The 17,782-nt window shown below is 37.3% G+C and overlaps 1 protein-coding gene across 2 annotated transcripts; it reads left to right on the top strand.

Annotated features, from left to right (window-relative positions):
* Positions 1 to 2,890: 2,890 nt before the first annotated feature.
* Positions 2,891 to 15,775, top strand: LOC116252784 (calmodulin-binding protein 60 D-like). 2 transcript variants are annotated; one of them, XM_031627316.2, is made up of 8 exons: positions 2,891 to 3,400; positions 6,902 to 6,977; positions 9,384 to 9,442; positions 10,741 to 11,234; positions 11,946 to 12,106; positions 12,180 to 12,383; positions 13,169 to 13,403; positions 14,908 to 15,775. In XM_031627316.2, the coding sequence occupies exons 1-8, from the start codon at positions 3,264 to 3,266 to the stop codon at positions 15,498 to 15,500; spliced, it is 1,959 nt and encodes a 652-aa protein (XP_031483176.1). In that variant the 5' UTR covers positions 2,891 to 3,263; the 3' UTR covers positions 15,501 to 15,775. The 2 variants fall into 2 exon arrangements, with proteins under 2 accessions (XP_031483176.1, XP_031483177.1); XM_031627317.2 differs by having other exon boundaries at positions 2,894 to 3,400; positions 14,911 to 15,775.
* Positions 15,776 to 17,782: the final 2,007 nt, after the last annotated feature.

Raw genomic sequence — 17,782 nt, 5'->3', positions numbered from 1 at the left:
TTAAACATGAAATGAACTCTGGTGCTATAGATCACATGGCAAGGCCCCCAACTCAAGTTGTATGCTTACCAATGAAAAACTTGGCCTAGTTGTTGTAGCAAATAGTTCACTCATGTTGGTGAAAGGAAAAGGCCATATTGTTTTCCCAATAGAGGCCATGAAAGTGAAGTGCTGGTTATGCCAAAGCTCACATCTAACTTTTTATCCATTGCCATGATTACCAAAGGCCTTACATATCGTGTGGGTTTTCTCCAGCAAATGTGATTTTACAGTATTTGATTACTCATGTGACAATTAGTAAGGGTGTGCTGATCAATGGACTAGATTGGGTGACCGTACAAAATCATGCTATGGTGGCTACCAAGAACAATAATAGTGACTTGTGGCACAAGTGCTTAGGCTATCCTTAATCTAGGATTGTATCCTGCTTGTTTCCTGAGAATTTCTTTATACTTCTGAGTTATGGTATATGTCATTTTGCTAAGATTACTAGACCTAGCTTTTCTCTCTTGGACAGTTTTAGTAGGACTCTTTTTGAGATTATTCATACTGATGTCTAGGGTTTAACCTCAATTGAATCTATTGATGGATATTTTTATTATCTCATGTTCATTGATGATTATTCTAAAGTGACATGGATCTATTTCACGAAAAGCAAAAATGAGGTTCTTTCTCATTTTCAGGTGTTTTATAAAATGATTGAAATACAATATAATTTTAAAGCTAACTGTGTTAGTTTGATAAAGGAATGAAATATAAAAATCATAATTTTGAGAATTTTCTTATTGAGCATGACATAGAGCATCAAACCTCTTGTATTGATACTACCCAGCAAAATGGGGTTTCTAAGAGAAAAAATTGTCACCTACTTGACCAAATTGCTAGGAGTTTTTTGGTTGAAATGAATGTCCCTATGGCACACTAGAAATTTGTTATTTTGTTTGTTATGTCATTAATATATCTCCTAGTAAAAAAATGTCTCAAGTTTAAGAGTCCTATTGAGATTCTCATAGGTTCCCAACCAAAGCTTGATCACCTTTGCATTTTGAAAGGACAACATATGTTTGGATACATCAATCTAAGAGGCATATTATCAGTTGATCTATCAAATGTATCGTTGTTGGCCACAAGGGAGGAAGCAAGGGTTATGCTTGCTACCCCAACAACTAAAAAGCTTTATCTCTCGTGACGTTCAATTTAATGATAGTCAAGCTTACTTGGTCAAACTTGACACAAGTAGAAATAAGGGGGAGTCGACTTCAACAAAACTACATAATTTTGATTATTTATTTGTAGTACTGTTTATCAACATGCAATTGGCACAAATGAATGTCCCTTGAGACCAAACAACCAAAATTAGAAGAGGAGACCATTGATCTTCCTCTCCTAAGTACAAAAGGAATTAAACATTCACCAAGACATTGGGCCAAGTATGAAACTTATAATACCACTATCCAATCAATAAATATGTCTAATGTAGGCTCTCTAAGAGACATGACATGTTCATCAAGATGATTGACAAGATCCATAAACTAAAAACTATCAAAAAGCCGTGAAAGTTCACAACTAGAAGAGAGCAATGGATGAAGAACTAGATGCGGTGACCAGAAATATGACTTGGGCCATCATTACTACTCGAAATGACATCAACATAAGTGGCACTATAAAGAAAAAAGCAAGGGCGATGGGACCTTGGAGAGAAATAAAATAAAATTGGTCACAAGAGGATTTGCACAAACAAAGGGGAGACCTTTGCCTTGTAATCAAAGTGATCACCATGAGGATTCTGCTATCCATTGCTTGCAATTATAAGTGGAACCTCCATAGGTAGATGTAGAAAAACACCTTAATACAGGGAGAGTTAGAGGAAGAAATCTACTTGGAGCTTCATCCACGACATCATCTATAAATTCAGTAAGGAACTGTATGGGATAGAACAATTGCCTAGAGCATGGTACTTAAAGTTTAGTAATGCTACAAAAAAATTTGGAAACAATAGGCGCCTTTCCTAATAACTCTTTTGATCAAAAGAGAAGACAAAGAGATCATGGTGGTGTTAATCTAGGTAGATGACATTGTGGTGACAGGCAGTAGCCAAAAGGTCATTGATTTTTAATATTATCTTTGATAATGCATGAAATGCATTATTTTTTAATATTATTTTCATGTAATTTTTATGTTATTTAATGCTTAATCCCTATGTTTGTGTTTGTGTAGGCTTAAGGAGTCGCAACTCGAATTTGATGGAAATTGGAGCTACAACGAAGAAACTATGTGCAAAACCGTGAAATTTGGCTTGTAAGAGTAAAATAATCTTTTTGTATAAAAAATCCATATATTTTATCAAGCCTAAATTCCGAGCACATGCTTTTATTTGGATCCCTGTCCATGTCAAAGATAGAGGCAGAGCTACATATGGGCAGTTGCCCACACCAGCCCTTGAAAGTGTCTTTATTTTTATGTTAATGTTTTCAAATATTTGTTATGTATATATATATATATATATATATGCCCCTTTAGATATAAAATTCTAGAAATGAAAGTTTTTTGAGAAAGTTTTCTAAGCAGCAGCAGGTTTCAGTGTCAAGCAGCGCAGCGTTAAAAATCTCTAATCGTGGACACGGAGGAGATGACAAACTTAGCCTAAAAGTCGTCTATAGCTCCATGCCGTGAGGGCACCCCCGCCATTTCGAGACGCAAGGCGCGGTGGTCGTTCGGCGCCTACACCTAAAAGGGTCCGCTGACGAGCGAAGGGTGGGAATACAAAAATAACTGAGGGTAGAAATAAATGAAGGGTAGAATTGTGAACGCGAATTGACTCCAGAGTCGCTTTAATACCGCCCAAGGTTCGAACCCGACTGCGCACGCAATGAACGGCCGAGATCGCCCTGGGCGGAGAGAGAGTGTATCTGACGGAAGAGAAGGGAGCCAGGGAACGGTCAGCCGCCATTAGAAAAGTAAGAGGATGAGCTAGCGGGACCTTTTCTCTCTGTAGTGCTCCTCTGCTCACAGGGAACACAATTTGCGGATCTTTTTTGCTAAATTCGAGTTCTTTTTTTCTTCATTCTCTATCTTTTCTTCCTTCTCCGCAACTTCCTAGTTTGGATCTCTCCTTTTTCTTCTTCATTATTGGACTGTAGTTGGTACGATCGAGATTATGGTTGGTCTTTGGGGATCTTTTTATTCATGGAGATCGGAATGAATTGAGAGCCGAGAAGTTGGTGATAGGGTGCTTCCGTTAGTTCTGAGGGTAGAAGGAGAAGATGCAGAGGCCGACGACTCGTTTCCTTGAGCGTTCAACCTCCATGAGGAGGGGGGAGAAGAGAGGGTTGGAAGTCGGAGGCGATGCCGATGAACGGCTGCCGGAGGAGAAGCGGCACAAAGTTCCCGCTCTCGCCAGGTCTGTCGTCACCTCCTGCTTTTTAGTTTCCTTGGATCCTTCTTATTTTCCTATCATTCCTTCAAGTTTCCCTCTCTCGCTCTGTTTTGTGGTTTCCCTTGCTGTAATCAGTTTTCTTGTTTTTTTTTCTTCTTCTTATCTGTCTATATTCGTTCGCTGCTTGGAATTATTGTGTACTGGTGTTGGAGATTGTTTGGTAAGAGGGATATTTTTGCAAAGAATCTATGAAAATTAGTCGAGAGCAATAGTTCGTACTCTGAGAAACCAAATAGTTGGTCTTTGTAGTTTTTCCTTTTGGTTCAGCCTGAAAGATGCAGTCGAGAGGACTGCAGATGAATCTCTGGTTGGAGCTGTTCTGTAGTCAAGTGACTGCAGTGTTATTTGGCGTTCGTTAGGTCAGATGGAAGGCTATGCAGTTGCTGGATAATCTTTCGTGCTTCGAGTGCCCTTTTCTCTTGGTTCATGGCTTCCAATAGCACGGGCAACTCACATCAGGTGAGTATTTTTGTGGGGCCTTAGTGGATGAAAGGTATTAGATTTTGTGGTTTGGGGATGCAAGGAAACCTCTGCTATCTCAGGGTAAGAAGGGATAAGGGAACTGATTCTATTAGCCGTCTGGTAGCCCCTTTTACCTTTTGTTTGCATATTCTCCTGCCATTCTTGGTCAATGTTCTCTTGAGTCGTGTAACTGAAAATGGCAGTCTTACCAATTGTGACTAAGGACGCACGGCCCCTGAATGGGTTCATCTTGAATCTTCATTATTTTCATGTTTCATTTGGCTTCGATTGGGTAAAGTTGCCGAATTGCAGTTTATGTAGGGGAAGGGATCTATGAGACAGATGAGAAAAGATGTAATTTTAAGTAGCCAGCCTTATGACCTGCTTGCAACAAAAAGAGGAGGCATGGACAAACTAAAAGTTTATTGACCCATGAATATTGACATATACACTGACTGCAACGTGGCAAACCAGTACTAGCATGTTCCAGTTACAAATGATGAGCCTTTCTCATTCACAAGATGTCAAGGCAGAAATGGATCCAAATATATGGGTATAGAGATGACCTGGACAACCGTGCTTTTGTTTTGGTAAGGATAATTGTCAAATGTCAACCCAGTTGGACTACCAACCATTATGGAAAAACTATGTCAACTGATTTGAATGAAGCTACATCAATATAGTATAGTTACATTTTTGTGGTACTTACTTGATTCTTTTCATCTTCTTATGACTTTTCAATGAAAATGGCAAGACTGTGGAATATCATTAACATGGTAAGTTGTCTGCATATATGAATTAACTTTTAGTTGCTAGGCAATCATGTCTATAAATGTGAACCACTTTAACAGTATGGTTTCCTCATTTTACCTTTTAATGGGATCAACTAAAGTGAGATAGCAGTTGTGATTCTTGTTAATGCACATTGAAGGAGCTGATGTGTTGATCATGCTTTATTTTGATAATGTGAGATGTCTTTACAGCTAAAGCGTTCCAAGAAAGTGTAATTCACCTGATCCTTGGGAAGTTTAATGTTGTGTTTGCATTTTGGGTGAAGCTGTGGCATTTATCAGTATTGCACCAAGTGTACTATTGCAGTTGTTGACCCCAGCACTAAAACTTTTTGATGTCAGATCAAGATGCGTCATATCTTACAGTTGATTTATTTGATCTTGTAACTGTTTTAAGATCCTACTTCATTGAGACATTTCACATCAAGTATACTTTTTTAGGTGCTGATCCAGCACTAAAACTTTCCACAGTTAGTTTAGCCATCTCACTTATCTTTCTGCTTTGCAACTATTGTTGTTTTCAGTCTATCACTACTTAAATGCTTTAGCAATTAACTTTGTACACATTTAGTACTCGTTAAATTTGATTTTGACAAGCATTTGGTGGAAATGTTATCCAAGTTGCAACTGATATTGAGTACACTGTTCCTACTTAGTGAATCAAATAGACAGACAGGAGTCCCCTTTTCTGCAAAACTAAGGCGTGTATGTGCAGGTATCAAATATGGGTTCAAACACAACAGTGTTAAAAAATGTGGGTGCAACATGTGTATGTATATACAGCCCTGTGTGTACCAAGAAACTGAAGCAAAACAATTCATAAATTCATACTAATGTGTCAAATAACAAAGTTTATGCGTTCAATGGTTCACATATATAATCCCATTAAATTAATATTAAAATTTAAAAGGTACCCAGATGGTCTTGGCATATGAATGTCTAAAAGTTGCCATATCAACATGAATATGCCAGCCATTGCCACATACCCATGTTATGCAGCTACCAAACAAACAAAGGACAGAATTCCATCTATTCTTAGACAAACAGTTGCACCTGGGAACAGAACAGGAAGTTCCTATTACTGTTCTTCCTGGAATAAGACATGAAAGACCCTCTTGGGAACCTGATTGATCTGTGCGACTTCTGATTTTGACAACTTGGATCCTTGAGATTGCAGATCTTGAGGAGGGACAGTTACTGTTGGTCAGACCCATTATGCTCCAAAGGTTATTTTGTGACCACGCCACTAGGAACAACCTTGAGCATTTGAGAGCATATGTGTTGTCATAAAAAGTTCTGTAGAATGTGAAATTTGGAGTTTTTTGTGGTTTTCATTCTAGTGAAAGATTTTGTATTGAGGTTGAATTTCTTTTTTCTTCCTTTGTCTTTTGAGACATTTGAATTAAACAGCATCCAATGGCCTGGGAGGGCAATGGAACCTAAGCTAGAACCACAGACCAATAAAGTTCAAGTAAAGTTTTCTGTGCAATTGCACAGCTTCCTTTTGTGTAATTATTTTGTTTAATAAATTTGATACATTGTCTTGTTTCATGCTCATTATATTGGGTACTTAGACAGAAATACTGTTAAATAGCTTATTATCTTGTATATTGGGTGTTTAATGTGCTTCAAGCCTTCAATAGTTGATTGTTGTTTTATTGTTTGATATTCTGAATTTTCTTTATAGTAATGGTAATTTTTGCCAAGTATGATTCTTTTTCTTGACTTCTTTTTTTTGCTGAAAAATTTTAAGAATCTTTTATCAGCTTTTTATCTTCAAATATGGTGTTAATTTTCGGAATTTTTACTGCAAGTTGCAGTATTTTTTTTTTGTAACCCTGGTTTTCAAGATATTCAGCATTACCCTTATCTGATGTCCTTCTTCAGACACTTTGTGTTGCTTTTCTCAGTTGCCTCTGCTACTTCTGCAGTCTCTACTTTATATTTTCTGCTTATGTAACAAATGTGTGCCACTTTCTTTCTTATTAACATCCTGCTTGAGACTTGGAAATTGTATGCTTTTGGTAGCAATTTTGTGTTTGGATTGTTGTCTGGACTTCAAAGGAAACTTTAATTTTTGAGTAGCTGAGCATTTAATAGTGGTTTATCTTAATCCGGTCATGACTCATGACTGATTGTTGGTCAGTTTTATATCTTCAGTAAGATGATTGGTTCTCTATCAGTCTTCTTGATCTTAAACTATTCTTGGCAGTGTGATAGTGGAAGCTCTCAAGGTGGACAGTTTGCAGAAGCTCTGCTCATCGCTGGAGCCTATTCTCCGTCGAGTTGTAAGTTAAATCTCCAAGTACTTCACTCTACATTAAGTACAAGTTGCAAAGGAAGAAAATGCATCATGCGGACCTAAAATAAACCTCTGTTACTTAGCAGCACTGGTTGCCTTTAACAGACTAATGGTTCTCATTTTATTTTGTATATGGTGGTTTGGCTAGATTTTGGCTGTTAAATTCGCCACTTTTTGTTCCTGCATCTTATGAACCTGTCTGTCTATGTTTGTGGGTGACTGGTGCCCACTTGTGGGTAAGGAGAAGTGTTACATACATAGCTGAGTGTTTGGTAGGCCCACTCAATAGACTCCAGAAAAAAAGCTTACGGGACCCGTGCCATGCTCAGGTGAAGCCTTAGTGGTTCTATTTGGGAAAAAAGAAAAGGGGAAAAAGTAAAAAGATGTAAAATGCTTCCCTATCCTTCGTAAATCCAGATGAACGCAGAAAAAAAAGTGACAAAAGAATAAATATTTATACTTAAAACTTTACAAACAAATATTCTTTTTTTTTTGGACAGCCTACGGCCCTACAGGCCTCAGCCTAGTTGTCTAGGCTACCATCTAGCACCTAGGTGGGCACCTCAATTTCTTTTAACTGCTAAGAGTAGAAGTTGGTCTTTCAAGTGGGGGAGTATGATCATTTGAGTGTGTGTGTGTGTGTGTGTGTGTGTTTTTGGGTGTCCTCGTGTCTCTAGAGAATGTCTGAGAAATTATATAGGTCAGTGGGTCAATGATAATTTCCTTGGCTAGTAAAGAAGAACCCATTGATCTACAAGTGGAGTTATATCATCTGATTTTTGATGCACCTCCAGCTTAATCCTGTACCTTATGGTAACAGAATGAGACAACAATGGAGGTCATGTTAGAGCTTGATTAGCTAAATCAATTTTGTAAGTTTTGTGAACTGGGAAATGAAAAGCTATGTGGAAGAAAAAGCAAGAAGCAAAGCACATTGACATTTGTAGGCACTCAGGAAGTGAGCAAATAGTTCAAGGCAAACCACAAACCAGTAAGAAACAAATTAAGAAGCAAAGTGGAAAGAGTTGGAAAATAAATGAAGGTGAATTAGAAAGCGAATAAAAGTGAAAATTTGAAAAGGACAGGAGGAAAAAGAAGGAAGATAAGAAAAGAAATGAAGACCTGCACCAACACATGGTGAGCAAGTTTCTTACAAAGGGGCCCAAGCTGGTGGAAGTCAGACTGAAACCAGCTTCTCCTATATTAGTAATTGAGGAGAGAGACATGCTTCCCCTACAAAATGATGCTTTTCATCATGCCTTGGAAGTATCATAATTTCTACTTCCAAAGTCTGGTTACTGGGAAACCTGCTTCCCTATCCTCCGGTAAACTTGAGCTATATATTATCGGAGGAAAGCATGGAACTTGGAAGTTTTCTTTTCTCTTTAATATCGTGTGAAATCTAAAATAGGGATAGTGAGATTAGAGTTGCATTTGAAGGTTTGGAGGGAGAAGCATTTTAACTCATTCGAAATAACATCTGCAAATTTGATTGGCCTTCCATGTGAATTGGAGGTCTTGGGTGCAAAAATAGAGGTCAAAGTTCTCTGAAACGGAAGCCACAACAAGAACCCTAGACCCTGCATTTGGTGCTGTCTATTTCAAAAACAGAGGATCTCAAACTCAACCTCTTAGCTATTTTCTTGAAGTGGAAAGAAAGCTGCTGCTTGCAACTGGGACAGAATCTGTTTTCTGTATGAAGATTAAATGAGAAACACATCAATGGTAGGATGTCATTCACCATGTGACCAAGTTCTCCTCCATAAGGGAAGACCATCAAGTAAACTGGAGTGCCAATCTACAGAAACAAGTTCATGGTTAACTCTTTTTTTTCGGGTTATGTGGTGAAACTAGTGGATACTCCTTCACTCATGATCACAAATTCACAATAATTGGTAGGACATGAATTATGATGAATTTGATTTTTAAACCATAGGAGTCTAACCATCTCCAGAATGATTGTTCATCAATGTGGTGGATGGTTTAATGGCTTTAATAGTTCCAAATAGTTATTTGATGTTAGCCGATTTCAGTTCATAGAGGTGGATCTGGATATATTTGTGAACTTGTGATAACACTTTGTGGCTCATGAAAGATGAATTCATTAGTTGGATACACCATATCATAAAATTTTTTCTCTCATTAACTGGAACTTTCTATAGAGTAGATTGATTGACTGTGAAGTTCTCTAAGGAGCATTGTATATGTTATTCTTTCTTGATCAGAACTGTAACTCAGTTCTTTCTTGATGCAATTTATTCATTACAAATTGTCTTGTTACTTTTTCATTTATTTTGTGTTGCAGAAGAAAAAGAAAACTTTTATTAAGTGACAAAAGATGATATATTCATATTATGACTGTCTTTTTTTTCCCCTTTTGAATGGTGAACAGGTCAGCGAAGAAGTAGAACGTGCATTAGCCAGAATGGGCCCTACTAAGATTGGTGGGAGGTATGATATTGTTCAATTCCTGGATGTTGAAGCATACATTTAGGAATTACATCCTCCTTTCAGCTGTTTGTTCTTTTGCATCTCTAGGATTGAAGTCCTTGCTGTATATAATTGGATATTCTTGATGCATTTTACTAATTCTGGTATACATTTCTCTTGTGTTTAAGATATAGACTGTTATTTTACTAATTCTACAGACACATTTCTGATACATTTTATAAGCATATTTCTTGTTTGAATTGTAGTTTATAGGGTGTACAAGAAGGTGAGCCTCACCTTGTCCAGTATACCATGAAAAATTTTTCAACTTTATCAAATGCCTCTTTAATTGTGTACGTGGTTTATGTTGTCATAGTCCTAGATAAAGACAATGACTCTACATGGCCTGCTGACACTTTGGTCCACTGGAGGAAAAGTTTACTTGATGCTCTTTTAAACTGGACCCATATGGTTGCACTGTGGTTTTACAGTTTTATAGCTGTTCTTTGTAGCTGATGCTTTTCTCCTGGAATGGTCAATTTTGTTCTAATTAAAATCTTATAACTTTAATCAAGTTAATCTTACTGAAGCCAAACTGGTCTTTGGAGTTTGATTTGAAGCATAGTAATAAATATCATGTTCTTTTAAGAAAAAAAACACGAAAAAATCAGTGACAAAAAAAGGGAAAAGATATGTTTAAAAAAAGCCAAAATAAAAAGAACACAATTTTTTGTGTTTTTTCTCACTTTTGCATTTTTTTTCACGTTTTTCACATTTTTTATATTTTTGCTTTTTCATGTTTTTTTGCTATTTTTGCATTTTTTAACAGTTTTTACACCACATTTTTATTTTCACTTTTTACTTTTAAGCTCTTTTTTTAATTGTTCTAAAATTTGGTGAAATTTTCCAGAGAAAAACAAGTCTGCCGTATTATACCTGAGAAAGTTCTTGTCATTTAAAGCTTATAAATGATGTTTGTTTCTATGATTTGAAGCAACAAGAGAGAATATTCTTCAAAATATAAAATGCATCCTATTTTCATATTGCATACTAAAGATTGTAACTGGTAAACCTTGCTCTTTTCCATTTGATTCTCACCTATGGAATATGCATTACACATTTTGGTATTATTAGTTTAAGTGCTGCATTTTTTAACAAAAATATAACCTAACTGGTCATTTTGGGATGATTCCCTCTGGAAAAATAATATTTTATGCTGGTGTAACAGTGAATATTCTGTAATTTGATTTGTGTCTGTCTATCCATGCACGTACTTGTGAAATTTGTAGTAGTCTTCCACTTGACACTAAGACATGCAGGACTTCACCGAAGCGGATTGAAGGACCTGATGGAAGAAATTTGCAGTTGCATTTTCGCTCAAGGTTATCTCTTCCACTTTTCACTGGTGGAAAAGTTGAGGGCGAGCAAGGTTCTGCTATTCATGTAGTGTTGCTTGATGCAACTACTTGTCAGGTCTTAACTTCAGGCCAAGAATCTTGTGCGAAATTAGATGTTGTTGTGCTTGAAGGTGACTTCAACAACGAAGATGATGATAATTGGGTAGAGGAAGACTTTGAAAGTCATGTTGTAAAGGAACGTGAAGGAAAGAGGCCACTTTTAACTGGAGATTTGCAGGTAACCTTGAAAGAAGGTGTAGGTACGCTTGGGGATCTAACTTTTACAGACAACTCCAGTTGGATACGTAGCAGGAAGTTTCGTCTTGGTCTAAAAGTTGCATCTGGTTACTGCGAGGGTATTCGTATCCGTGAAGCAAAAACAGAGGCATTTACTGTTAAGGACCATAGAGGAGAATGTACGTATTTTGGCTGTAACATTATTTCGTCACATACATGATGTACATATGCACACACACATGCATATACATCCAGTAATTAGTTCATGACAAAATTGAAATATGATATTGAAATTTGTGAATTTCTGGACATTTTTTAACGAATGTGACACTATGGCTATGTTATTTTTCTAAGGATGGGGTCTTGAACTATGCTTTTTTAGTTTTCTGTTAGAAAGATATGAGCTTTTGAGGTCAGAATATTTGTGGAAATTTTTTTGGGCTAATAATTTTCAAATTTTTTTTCCCCGCAAATGTATATGGATGGTCAGTTTTATTCCTACATATCAAGCTTGTAGATTACATTCATATGGCTACCTTTGAGGTGGAAAAAAAGATTAATATGCTGTGAAATAGCAGTTATTTCAATACTCATGTACAGACACACAAACACATGGATATTGTTTGGGGGGGGGGGTGTGGAGTAGGGAGAGAGAGAGAGAGAGAGGCCTTTCAACTTTTGTATCTACTGCCTTGGAGAGGCAGACAGGGGCAGGCTTTGGGTCCTATGTATGATTGAAAGGGCATTAAACACAAAAGCGATATACACCACTCTCTTTTTTGCTCACTATATATGTGTGTGCGTGTGCTTATGTGTGTTTTTATGCCATGATTGCTGTTAGTTCTTTTGCTAGACTTTCTGGTTAACATGCTAAGAATTTTTTTTGTCAGTGTATAAGAAACATTATCCACCGGCGTTTAATGATGAGGTGTGGCGGTTGGAGAAGATAGGAAAGGATGGTTCATTTCACAAAAGACTGAGCAAGGCTGGAGTATATACTGTGGAAGACTTTCTGCGTCTTGTTGTTAGAGACCCACAGAAACTACGAAATGTATGTTTGTGTGTTACAAATTTGTGCCCTTTTATATTTTGAAATTCTAATAATTTTATCTCTTTGACTGTAGATCCTTGGAAGTGGTATGTCCAATAAAATGTGGGAAACTGCAGTTGACCATGCCAAGACTTGTGTGCTTGGTGGAAAGCTTTATGTTTACTATAACGATGATTCAAGGAATGTTGGTGTGGTCTTCAACAACATTTATGCATTGTGTGGTCTTATTGCTGGTGGCCAGTACTGCCCTGCTGAAACTCTAACCGACACCCAGAAGGTATGCAATCAAGAATACAAGTGTTTAGTGACAGGGGCAGCTCAGGTTTCAAACTTTTGGTTAACAATAAGACAGACTTTTTTGGGACATGATCTCCTTATAGATGTTGAGGTTTGGTCATCCAGCATCATTTGGTCTCTGAGTATTGAAGTCCCTATTTCTCCACAAACAATGTACGTTAAGAAATATGAACCGTTGTCACCAACACCATTTTGAAGTTTTTCTATTTGGAAGGTTTTGCTTTATTTATTAATTGGAAAGTTTGTTTTGGAATTAAAAAAAAAAAAACAAAAATTAATATAAAAAATTATGTTTCTTTGAGTTTTCTTTAATTTCATACAATGCTATAAATGCATTTATCTCGAGCGAATATATGACAGTTCTGGAAATTCTGCTTTCAAGAAATTCTGGTGTGTTCCCAAAGACCAAAGTCTCTTGCCTTATCATTGCAAAATGAGTATTTCTGCTTGTGAACAGACTTCTCTTTGAATCACTGTAAAAATGATACTTCTGCATGTAGACATTGCACAATTGCCTCTAGACTTGCTTTGGGATCTGTTGGGTTTGGATGAGCTTCAGTTGGAGGAAAAGGAAATCATCATGGAATGTTCATTTTGGTTGATCATTGGGTAGATAAGAACAGAAAAGAAATAATTGTCAGGGTGGAAAAATCACGTATCTTTATCTCTAAACAGTTAATATTTGAGAATTCTGATGCATATTCTTTTTTTTCCTTGAATTTGAATTGCATGTTTAATGTTTGAATTCTTCGCTGACAATGACAGGTCTATGTGGATACATTGGTAAAAAAGGCTTATGATAATTGGATGCATGTGGTAGAATATGATGGCAAAGCGTTGATGGCTTTTAAACAGAGCAAAAAGATGATTACTACTCGGTCTGATACTCGGGCTTCAAGTTCTGAATACCAGTCATTTGATCCGCAAGCTTCCGTCCAGCAAATGCCATTCACAGCTAGCACTGATCAGGTGGCAACAGATCCTGGAATTGCTGCTAGAGGTCTCTTTCTCTCTCTCTCTCTCTTTGTCTATCACTTGGATATGTGTGCGTACAAAAGAAAAGCTGTTCTTTCTAAGTTGCAAGTGGCTGCATGGTAAATATTACGTGGTGCAAGCACTTTGATGGTTCTTGAAGATCATATATGGCCTTCAACTTGTCCTAGTTTTTTCTTTGTATTTCATTTGATCCTTCACATGTTGATGCCTAGTTATGTTTTCAATACAAGGTCTGAGCTGATATTTGTTCCTCAAGTTTAAGAATCCAAAAGTTAGATCAATGAGATTTTTCTCTGTCGTCTGCGTTTCAGATTGCATGGTGTTCTTTTTTTTTTCTTTGGGGGTATGTGATGCATAATTTACTCTTTGTTGTTGTTGCTGCACAACTTATTTGTTATGTAAGTAATTTTATTTGTCTATATTTTAGAACTTTTTTTATCAAGGTTACCTTAATGTCATACAAAATTCAAAGTTTTATTAAATAAAATAAAAGAGGGGGGGGGGGGGGGGGTGGGCGGAGGAGGGAAAGATAGGAGAAGGAAAAAAATGAAAAGAAAAAAATCAAGAGAAAAGAAGAACGGGTGCGGTCAGCAGCACCAGATTCGGTTTGACCGAGTCCAGTGCGGGTGCGCCACCATACTTGGCGCACCCGTGTGACATAGGTCCCCACTCGCCACAAAGTGGTGCATCTGTCTTTTAGAACTTTTTCTTGTTTATTGATTGGGAAATTACTTGAGAATATATGCCTTCAGTCCGTCAAGTAAATTTTATTCCAAATATGCTAGTTATGCATGTTTATTGATTGAGCTGATGTTTATGGATCAACATGGTAAATGTGCTTATTATGATAAAGGATTATTGTATTTCAAGTGATCTGAGTCGTGCTAAGTCACATGGTGCTCAGGCATGGCACCTGTACCTGTATCAGCATACCGACATGGCAAAACAAAACGGAGACAGATACACACCTGGGTACTTTTTGGATTGGAACAATTACCTTTATGTGAGCTGGCTTATATCTAAGTCACTGTTTTTGCAGGTTATTGGTCATTAACATGTATTATTTTTATTTATATTACTTGTTTACTTGAATTTTGATTTTTTTATCAGATTTTTGCATATATACATATATATATACTCTACTGTATTCCTGTACTCACAATTTCTAAAATTGGCATGCTTTTACCCACATCTCCATATCCATATTCATACCTTTACCGGCACCCATGTGACTTAAAGAATCTTATAATTGGTAGCTGCAATGAACAGTTTTGAAGGCTTTTTTAGATCTCTGTTGGTATCTATGTTGCATTGACATGTATGGTGCCCGTAGGTACTGGGACTCGGCCATTTCCTGTAAAAGTCTTTGTTGTGATTTTTCGTATGATCTGTATTTGATTTGTGAGAGTAAAGTATGTCCACCTTGGAGATTGATAATGCTGAATGTGGTTGCAATTTGAACGCTATGGGTAAGCTTATTGTGGGTATATTGCATATGTTTTTTGTAGCAGATGCAACCACATCAATGTACACTGACAATTCATCAGCACACTATTCAGCTCTGTCTCAGCCACTGGTTCCTAATTCTCAACTCCAATTCGACACTGTAACATATCCTGTTCAAAACCAACCAATGGGCTCCTCCCACCAAATGCAAGGCAACCAAACTGATTCCGTGGTTGGTCTGGGTCTAGGACCTCCTCAGCCTGCTGACTGTGGCTTCACATCTATTAATACACCTGTACATAGCATGAATATGGGTCCACTTGATGATTGGGCTCAACAACGGGACCATGATTTCTTTTCGGAGGAAGAGATCCGGTCAAAAAGCTCAGAGATGCTTGAGCATGATGACATGCAACAGTTGCTTCGTTTATTCAGCATGGGAGGAGGTGCTATGAACATGTCCGATTATGAGTATACTTCTTACGTTCAGTCTCCAATGCCAAACTACACATACAATGAGGACCGTGGAAGCAGGTCATCAGGGAAAGCAGTTGTTGGCTGGCTCAAGCTAAAAGCAGCTCTACGTTGGGGTATATTTATTAGGAAAATTGCGGCTGAGAAGAGAGCCCAGCTTGTTGAATTAGAGGATTCATGAGTTATTCCAGGATTGGCTCCAGTTATGCTTCCTTTGGCACGCAGCAGCATGGATTGTGGCAGAGATTAACGTGAATTTGTGCAGATTCGGAGCATGGCACTGAGCTTTTTTGTTTTGTGCAAGTTCTGACTAAATTCATTGCTGCCCCTTGCCTGTGCAACCCTGTATGTAAAAGTGCATGTAAATTGCAGTAATGGTTATTGTCCCGGACGATTGGACCTGTATCCTCTTAGCTAACATATATTAACGAAACAAGTGGAATTGTTCCTTTTGCAGTCCGTGCATGCGTTTAAGGATGCAGTCTGTTGTATGTCCGCGAGTACAGTTTTTTATTTAATGAAACAAGCTCTAGTAGAGGAAATGGGAGGATAAGGAGGCAATGCCAACATTATAGCACTGCAGGATCACAGAGGGAGAGAGAGAGAGAGAGAGAGAGAGAGAGAGCTACTGGTTTTCACGAGATCTCGACCTTTGCTTTTGCCAAAGATGCGTCTGTTGCGCCCACAGGTATGCATGAAAATATGGTCGTGGGGAGCATCCTTCACTCCGTCCATTTCGCGCTGAGATTAATTTCTGGTTGATCTATGAATCGATTAAGTCCACAATACCCTTTTTTACTAAATCTGGAGATGAGCACCTTGCTATTTTTGCTATTACTTGAGGACAGTTTTTTTGTTCGAAAAATGCTAATTCTCCAAATTATGTTTCACTGGCAGTAGCCCATTTTGTGCAGCCTCAAACCTTGTTCAAACCAGAGTTTAACATCGAAAAGAAAGAAAAGATCGAATCGAGCTTTTCTGCATAAGTCCATTGCTAGTTTAGAAAACTAAAACCACATCTCTGATCAGCATTTTAGGCTAATGTAAACAGCCCTATAGGTACGACTATTTGGTACCTGCTCTGGAAATGGGTGCCTTCCGAACTTCTTATAACTCATTCAGAAGCCAATTTGTGAGTTTATGAATGACAAGCTGATCATGTCATATAAATGGTATGACCGCAGGGGGCTATGGTCTCTGAAAAGTTATCGGGACTGTATTTGTGCACTAGGCCCGAAACGTAAGGTCATGCGTTCTGAAAAGATCATAAGGTCATTGAAACTTAAATGCTCGTGTTTTTACTTAAATGCCCCAGTAGAGTTCAACACTTTTCTCATATTTTCAACTAAATGCCCATGAACACATAGCAACACATTTCAGTTTTACCTAAATGCCTGTTGATACATTAAAGTACATTTCTTATGGTTTTACCTAAATGCATGTAGTGCTTATTATATGAGATTACCTCCTAAAACATTTCCTTCATTGCTGAGTAAATGATCAACCTGTTCTACATTGATGGAGAAATCAATTTGATTGCACTGAAGAATCAACACTTTTCTCACCTTGTGGGTTGACCGTTCAAACTGTTCGACCTTGATGGTAAATAAATCGATTGCATTGGAGAGTTGCTTACGATGGTAAGAAGACACAAGTTTCAAGAAGATAAGCTGGTTCAAATAATTAGGTAGAATGATATGAAGCTATGAAGTAGTTTAGCACTATAAAAGGCTTGATGAATAAATAAGCGCAAAATAGAATAGCAATTAGCAAGGCAAGCGTGCCTATCCATGTTATAGTGCTCTAGTTCAAAAGTTGTGCACAGTTTATAATTCATAATGTTCCTGCAGGTTTAGGAGGTCATTTTCATGGTTTCACAATTGTACTGTGCTAGAAAATGCTGGACTTGTTGACAATTCACTTGGTTACCATGATCAGAAAAGGAGTAAAAAAACCATAGCACTAAATACTTGCAAGTTTAGCAATGTACTATTTGCATTATGTTGCTGCATTGTTATAAACGTTAATTCCTTCACACATAAATCACTTTATTTCCTTGTGTTTTCATTGATAAATTGTTGTATAACCACAAAATAATTGCTATGTTAACTTCTATCACATTGAGACGTAACCATCATTGCTTTACATCCGTGATTCACTGCTCCTTATTGGTTTAACTCATTACAACTTTATCTTTATTTAGTCTTGCAATGTTAATTGTCATTTTTTAGTTTCCAAATGCATCTAACAAATCAATGTCAAGGTTTTGTTGGTTGCCTTTGAAGTGATTCATTTTGTATATGAATGTGCTCTTAGATTGCTTCATATGGTGGCTGTTCATTTACAATTGTACTCATATCACCTATTAGTAGCAAACGATTTGGTAGTAGCAAAAATGGTGAATCTTTGTCTATTAAGACTAATAACGAAGAGAACATCTACATGAATAATGAGCTTGAAAGT

Source organism: Nymphaea colorata, chromosome 4, assembly GCF_008831285.2.
Source record: "Nymphaea colorata isolate Beijing-Zhang1983 chromosome 4, ASM883128v2, whole genome shotgun sequence".
NCBI classification, from domain to species: Eukaryota; Viridiplantae; Streptophyta; class Magnoliopsida; order Nymphaeales; family Nymphaeaceae; genus Nymphaea; species Nymphaea colorata.
The sequence above is the reverse complement of the archived record's forward strand: the minus strand, read 5'-3'. Positions and strand labels throughout refer to the sequence as shown.